This window comes from Xiphophorus couchianus, chromosome 6, assembly GCF_001444195.1.
Source record: "Xiphophorus couchianus chromosome 6, X_couchianus-1.0, whole genome shotgun sequence".
NCBI lineage: Eukaryota > Metazoa > Chordata > Actinopteri > Cyprinodontiformes > Poeciliidae > Xiphophorus > Xiphophorus couchianus.
In genome coordinates this window covers 7,778,189-7,785,726 of record NC_040233.1, presented here as the reverse complement: position 1 = coordinate 7,785,726, position 7,538 = coordinate 7,778,189, and the positions used below count along the sequence as shown (strand labels likewise).

Below are 7,538 nucleotides of genomic sequence, written 5' to 3'. Positions count from 1 at the left end.
AAGGACATGTTACATTTTTTGAAAATTACTGTATAACACAGTGGCAACAAAAGCCTCCCACTAGAATCAGACAACAACCAAGCACTGACATATATTCATAACAATGCTTATTTGTAACAAGAATATATACGTTCTTTTAATTTTGTTTAAATATTTTCCTAATTTTACTATTTTTGCACCAATGGGAATCAAGTATCAGCCATAACCACAGTACAGCTGATGAAGTATGAGGACAACCTCACCATACACGCACCTCTGGTGCCACCTACAGGCTACATCTCTACTAGCATCGAATTGTATATTAATAATTTAAAATCAGCAAACGAGTCAGAAGTAACATTATACATATTTATTATCAAGCAAATAAACACTAAACAATTTTACTAATTTTGACTTTTTATTCCAGAAGGTCGCTGAAAAGTTTTCGTTTCTTGGACTCTCCCGTCTGGATTTCCTGCCAGTGGGCTCTCCTGTGGACAAAGTGGGAGAGGCCGAACTTCGCCCAAACGTGACGAGCGAACTGATCGGACCTCAGCTTACTTTCGCTGGGAACTGGAAGAGAAGGACGGGGAAGAAAGTGAAGAAGTGAACAAAAATATTAAATAAAACTGAAAGCGCTAAAGAAACCGTCAACGTTACCAAGCTCCTGCGCGATGCTTTGCCTCTGGCTGACCGCAGCGCTGTTCCACGCGGCTTCCAGGACTCGGCTTCCGAGCCTGGAGCAGGCCATCTGCACGTACTGGCCCTGAGAGGAGAAACGGCGTTTAACTTGCATTTCTGAACTTTAGTGTTGGGTTAACCCAACACTAAATCCAGCGAACATGTTGTACCTCCAGTCTCTTGAGGATCTTGCCCCTGCCTTTGTCACTGGATGTGGTGATGAGGGCCTGCAGGACGTGGCTGCCGGAGGGGTCGGAGGCCATGGTGAGGAGGTCGGCGGGGCTCAGGGTGCGCAGGCTGCTGAGGAGGTGAGAGCGCTCCTTAAACCTGGCCAGCGCTTGGACCAGCCGGGAACCGTGGTAGCAGATGGAAGTCAGCGGAACCTGAAATACCACAATTGAAACAATCTGATGCGGCGCCAGGGGGGGAAAACACGCGAGATGAGATGTGTCACCTGAACTTCCTCAGAAAGTGGAAGTTACTGAAACAACACCAATGTATAAAACGGGATGAAGATCTTGGAGGGAAAAAAAGCAAAAAGAGTCTTCTTCAACTTAATATTTTCATTTTTATCATGTTCACAACAAAGAAACAACAATGCGGGCGTGGAGTGTCCTGGTTAAATTTATTGGGGGAAAATAGACTTGAGTCTGTTAAAAAAAACAACAGCACAGGTTTTCAGTTACTAAGAATTTTATATGGAGTTCCCCAAGGTTTGTTACTGGCATCAATGTGTTTTTCTTTTCTGCATATTTTCTTTCTTTGTATTTTTTTAAACTGCCACAATTTTACATTGCTTACAGATGACACAAATCTATTTCGTTGTGAATACGATGTAACTCAACAACTGCACGTAATATTAGTTAGTTTAATATTAAATGTATTACAAATCTCACTAAAACAAAATATATTGGCTTTTTTTAACGCAACTTTAACTGAACTTGTCAACTTCAACTCAACAACTTTTAATAAATAGTGCTGAAATGTAAAAATGAAATAGAGATTCTTTAAGTATTTAAAGACAGGAAACTAATAAAAAAAACAACCCAGTAACGTAAAGAGTTTGCGGTTTACCTCTTTCTGTGTGCTGCCCTCTGTTGCATCAGTCTGGTAATACACCTCATAAGTGAGCAAGGACATAAAGAGCGGCAGGCAGCAGACGTGCCGAGAGCCGGGCTCGGCGCAGTGGAAAGACTGAAGGGAAACAGAGCTGGCATGACGGAGGAACTCCTTCGTATTTGTAGCAGGACAAAACCTTTTGGGAGGCTCACGTTCAGTAGGCACCGCATCATGTCGTCCTGCTTCTCGCCGCTTTCTGCGCAGCTTTCCGCCAGCTGGACGATCACGCCCATGTGACCCGCGGCCAAGACGGCCTCCACGCCCTGGACCAGCTCGTCGAACAGCTTCGGGAACTGAGGACGGGAAAGCCGTCAAGCGGCGAACTCTTCAGCCCCGTAGCTCCACAACAACAACAACAACACCACCACCACTTACCAGTTTATGTTCGGCCGAGGCGGCTGTCAATCTCTGGACGGGGAAGTTGGCGATAGGATGGAGGGCGAGGTCAACCAGACTGCCCTTGAAGTGGCCTTTGTAAAGGTCACGGAGAAGAGATTTGTGGGACAGCTGGATGATCGTCTCTATGAGGCGACTGGAGGCCTGGTCCTTCAGGAAGACCAGCAGCGGACTGTAGGAGACGAGTTAAAATGGTGTCCAACGTTATAACCCTGTTACAATAACCCTTACAGAAAAAAAAACACCTCTAACCTGACTCCGGGGGCCGAGCTGCGGCTGCTCAGGTACTCCATGGTGCGCTTCAGGAGCTGTTTGCACAGTTTGGGTCGTTTTCTGTGACACACGGTCAGCATGGTCTGGAACACGGCACTGGCAGCTCCATCTGTAACGCTCACTGAAGGACAAACAGATGGAAAAACAACTACAATGGAATCCCAACAGAATACGTACAAGCTAGTTTGTGTTTGTGATGTGACAAAAGAGTAGGAAGACTTGAATGAACTGTAAGTAAAACAATCCGTACGCGTAATATTCAAGTAGAAGACAGCTTCTTTGTGCCCTGACATTTCTTATTAGTACTTGCAGAGGCTTTACTGCCACCGACTGGAGACTAATGGGAAGGCATGAAATCTGCTGCTGGCTATTTTAAACAGTCGTTTAAAAGAAATAGAAGAAGAGTTGAGGTAAACACACCAGCTGTACTTTATAAAATAGTTTCTTCACACAGTAAGGGTTAAAGCTTAAATCTCTGCAAGAGCATTAGCAAAGAGGTTTATTGACTACAATCTGTCTTTTTACTACTGAAATGAAATGGTTGTGTCAATATAAAACACTGTAAATTCATTCATTTAGTATTTATACTTTGGCTCTGCTGTTTTCAGATCTCAACAGAGAGCGGAGTGAAAACCACAGGATTAAACGTCAGCAAATGGTTTCATCACTTCTTTTGAATCTGATTAATATTTCCTTTCCCACGGCAACATCGGCTTCTTTATGCCAGCGCAAACCGTTCATTTTACTGTTTTAAAAATAAAAACACACGTTTTATAGTCGATATGAGATTTTCCAGTCCTCTGTGCTAAAATGTTCTCTTTGTGATGGGAGTACAAAGAAGGAATTGCGTCAGCTATAATCCACGGAAAGGAAAAAGAAAAGAAAAAAAAAGAGGCGAGTACAGAGATGGTGTGATGAAAGGCAGCTTACAATTAATATTTTCCATCAAGGTCTCGGTGAGGCTCTTCAGCTCGTACCAGAACGAGGTGGGAATCTCAAAGTCGGTCAGCTGGGGGGCCGCCCTGTGCTCTTTTACACCTAATTGGAACCAGAACATAAACGAGAGACACAGACGTGAAGTCAGACGTCCTGACTCAGCCTCCATCACATATACTGAAAAGGAATCAAAAGCTTTATTTCGTTTCTCAAACAGGAATGCAAAAAAAAAAATGTGGCCAGCTCTCTCTTTCTCTCTCTCAGAAAAAACAAAATAGCAAGCAATTGCTGCAATTTGCATCAAAACTCCCTCGCTACTTCAATCGGAACACACACACACGTTATACAGATTTAGTTGCTGTGAATGACGTCCATAACCCAGGGACATCGTTATGTTTGGCAGGAATCAAACCAGCGGAGAGGAGACGTTATTTGTTAGTCTGGGCATGAACGGGCACTCTGTGGAGAAAAACTTCTGGTCGGATAATTGGCCCGGTGTAACTCGTGCGAGGAACGGAGGAGCTTATAACTAGAGGGTACCTGGAGAACAGGGGAATTAAATGGAATTAAAGCCCTACTTTGAACGTCCAATTACTGCCTGCAAAGATGGGAGTGATTTGATTTAATTCACTCAGCAAAGTCACAGTCTGCATAAACAACATGCGGTATTTTGTGACGCTTATTTTAAAAATGTCCTTGGGCTTTTACAGTTCACTTTGTCCACACTGAATTGGAACTTCTTCGTCCAGGCTGCCTGCTGATTTTTAAAATCCAGCAGGTGTCACTGTTCAGCAACACACCAACATGGTCAACTAAGGATTCGCCCATATGAAAATATGAGCCAATGGCCGATAAGCAGACTTTTAGCAATATTAAATATATGTTGTTACACTTTGAAGAAAAAAATAAATAAAACTAATTTATTCACTTGTGATTTTAATTGAAACACCGCAATTGCAAAATTGTGTGTGTGGTTTTTTACAGTTACATTAGCAGAATATCATTACCAGGTCACACCGACAACTGCACTCTTCAGTGTAGATGCTACTATGAAGCAAAGATGACTTGAAGTTGACTATTTTCACTTCAGTAATGAAGTCAGGGAAGAATTTAAATTCAGCAGTAATCAATAATCTTCAATTCAAAAAGACTAATTTAGTTGAATGCCTCATATTTATTATCATTTTGTATTAGTTTTGAAATGCTTTAAATGCTCTGCAACAGTGGTGCTGTCGATGACAGAAATAATAAATGACTGCTCAGAAACTTAAAGGGTGGAAAAACCTTAATTATATTGCTATATATAATTACACTACAGCTTTTTAAAAAGACACCTGGAATCAGGGAAAGTCCGTTTTACCAAGACAAAAAAATATATATATATCAAAAGATTAAGAATCGGCCACGTCCACCTCTCACTAAAACACGTCAAAGTGCCTCTGTGTGTTCACCTGGCTGGGATTCGGTGCGAGGAGGTCCGACGCAGCCTGCCAGCACGTGTAAAAGTGTGCGGACCACGTGCGAGCCGTGAACGTGTCCGATGAATTCTGAGCCGTTGTCTTTCACCACCTGACTTAAAGACAACACCTGGCTCTCCAGCATCCCGGCGCTTTCCTCTTCTTCTTCTTTGGACGGATCCTTCTGTGAGAACTCTACAACAGACAATCAGGACATGTAAACATAGTCATTTATGTCTTTAAGGTCTTTTATTAGTGGAAAAAGAAATACAACATTTTTATCCTCACACATGAACTAAATTTTAACCTATACATCGCCACATTTCTGACTTAGATCCTACTATGTTTTTGGTTGCAATGGTGACAATTAAAGTCTTCATACAATTCGGAACAATTTAAAAAAAAAAACAAAAGCAAGTAATCGCTTATTTCACACTTACCCTCCCACCTGGACATCTGTCTGAGCGCGCTCTCTACGACGTGGCCTCCACAGCGGTCGCATGAGACCTCCTTAAACCCCGCCCCTGACTCTCCGCCCAGTTCGGCCAGGACTTCCCCCACCTGGTCCGGGCTGGACAGCGGGAGCAGCCGCTGCAGAGTGATGCTTCCCGTCCGGTCGGTGGCCACCAGGCCGGCTTTGCCTTTCACCTCAGCGAGGACGTTCCCCACAAACATCTCTGTCCAATGTATTGCAAACATATTTACTTGAAACGCACAGCAATGCCACTGAGAATTCACACGAGGAATGATCAGTTTGGTGCCTTACCCCAAATAAGCTTATTTTATACATGCAAATTATACTTAATGGATACACTGGCTCTAAACCAGGTAAATTCCATTTTTTATTAGGGTGAGAAAAAAAAAAACATAACTTTTTCCACATTTAACCCAACACATAAATGTATGGAACTAAACTGGTGCCATAAAGCTTGTTCAAAAGATATAAACTGACATTTTCTTTTTTTAAAACTTTTTTTCAATTTAAAACTGAAAAACAAAATTTAAGGAGAAAATAAAGATTTGAAACTGAAAAAAAATTTTCAAAATGATTTTTCAGATTCAAATCTTTATTTTCAGTTTTAATTATCTTTCAGTATCAAAGTTAAAAACATATACATATATATTATTTATCTCTTTTTTTTTTTAGTTTCAAAACTTTTTTTCAGTTTGATTTTTTTTTTAACAAACTTTATTGCCCCAATGTAGGTCCATATAAATGTACAACCTACATGGACAACAAACAAATTCTGAGCCAATCATGTGTCAGCGTTAGGCCTCAGTTTTCCTACTGTTGTCCTCATCTCTTTCTGGATTTAATTTCTTAAAAAGAGGAGGGAAAACACCTAAGAAAGCATCTTAGATCCTCGGGGACTTGTGTTGAATATGTCCAATGTTCATGAGGTAAGAAATAAAACCTAAATCCTAACCGCTGTAGCTTAGCTGAGGAAAAATAAAGTTGCCCAGCAGGTGTGTGAAGGACAAAGAAATAGAAATGTTTTCTCCGTATGAACTCATGTTATGTTACACAGAAAAAGTCACAGTATCTGATCTCCAGATGCAATTCTAACTTTTTATTTTCAGTTTCCCCGACGAGAACCAAATCCATCTCACCTCTCTCCTCATCTTCTTCAAAGCCTTCACTCAGTCGTTCCCCAACTCGGCGGAAGTAGCCAACACTCAGAGCATCCAGTCGCTTCCTGCCACCGTCTCCCCGAGGCTTTTGTCCTGGTTTTTCTTCTTCACCTCTGTTTTTTTTCTTCTTCCATTCTGCTCTTCCTCCATCTTCAGCAGGGCGCCTCCTCTTCCTCACTCCTCCTTTCTGCAGCTTTTCTCCGTCTTTAGCCAGCATGTTAGGGATCTCAACACACGGCAAAAGTCCGGTTCTCTGGTTGAAATGAGATAAAGAAGCATTAGCTCACTTTATTCAATATCTTTTCAACGTTTAAACTGGGATAAGTTCTCATAAATATGAGGCAAAGATTAGGCTTTATAGCTGGAAGAAGCCTTAACTTTGGAAGTAAAGGTGATTTTAGCTACTATAAAAACCCACCATCAGTGCATTTTCTGCTTTTACTCAATCCATGCCGAATTTATCGTCGACAAAAAAATATCAATGCTTCCTCTGAACTAGCAATTTATTTCGAGTTTCTTATAAAACTGATTAAATTTCCATAAAAAGACATGGAGTACGGCTAAAAAACAAACAGCACGTTGACCCGTTCTTGCTAGCCCGCTGCAACAAAACCGAAAAAGAGCGACAGCGAGATTTCTGTCAGAGAAAAGAATAATATTTTTTTTTCTACAAAATAAACGTTTTATTTGAAGAAAAAGTGCAAAATGACAACTCACGTGTGAGACCTGTGAAGCGTCCTTCTTCCTCTTCTTCTGTAAAGTTCCTGTTTGTGCGCCTGAAAAGTGGCCTAGAGCTGCAATACCGCCACCTACAGGACTGGAGGGATGATAGTAAATAAGAAGCTGAACAATGATATAAAAAGCCATTATTTTCCATCTATGTCATTTTTAATCACTTATTCGTGCCCAAAAAATATTATTTAGGAACTTTCCTAAACAGTTAAATGATAAAATGTATTTCTTTCTTTTTCTGTTCTAATGTCAACTCTTTCTATGCTAACATATGTATTTTTAGGATATGATGTTGCGCTCAAGATTCCCATCTGGTTATGTGACTTATTTATT

General features: G+C 41.2%; 1 protein-coding gene across 2 annotated transcripts; it reads right to left on the bottom strand.

Moving 5' to 3' along the window:
- Positions 1–384: 384 nt before the first annotated feature.
- Positions 385–7,284, bottom strand: nop9 (NOP9 nucleolar protein). 2 transcript variants are annotated; one of them, XM_028021695.1, is made up of 12 exons: positions 7,191–7,284; positions 6,453–6,726; positions 5,282–5,518; positions 4,836–5,036; positions 3,379–3,486; positions 2,428–2,569; positions 2,155–2,347; positions 1,932–2,072; positions 1,735–1,854; positions 831–1,043; positions 640–745; positions 385–552 (listed from the first exon to the last, which is right to left on the bottom strand). In XM_028021695.1, the coding sequence occupies exons 2-12, from the start codon at positions 6,688–6,690 to the stop codon at positions 398–400; spliced, it is 1,854 nt and encodes a 617-aa protein (XP_027877496.1). In that variant the 5' UTR covers positions 6,691–6,726; positions 7,191–7,284; the 3' UTR covers positions 385–397. The 2 variants fall into 2 exon arrangements, with proteins under 2 accessions (XP_027877496.1, XP_027877495.1); XM_028021694.1 differs by lacking the exon at positions 7,191–7,284 and adding an exon at positions 6,892–7,124.
- Positions 7,285–7,538: the final 254 nt, after the last annotated feature.

Excerpts from the sequence above, each read along its gene's own strand:
- nop9 (XM_028021694.1), bottom strand. Across the intron at positions 2,348-2,427 it reads AGCTCGGCCCCCGGAGTCAG|TCCGCTGCTGGTCTTCCTGA; the intron begins GTTAGAGGTGTT and ends CGTCTCCTACAG. Across the intron at positions 2,073-2,154 it reads CCTCGGCCGAACATAAACTG|TTCCCGAAGCTGTTCGACGA; the intron begins GTAAGTGGTGGT and ends TCCCGTCCTCAG.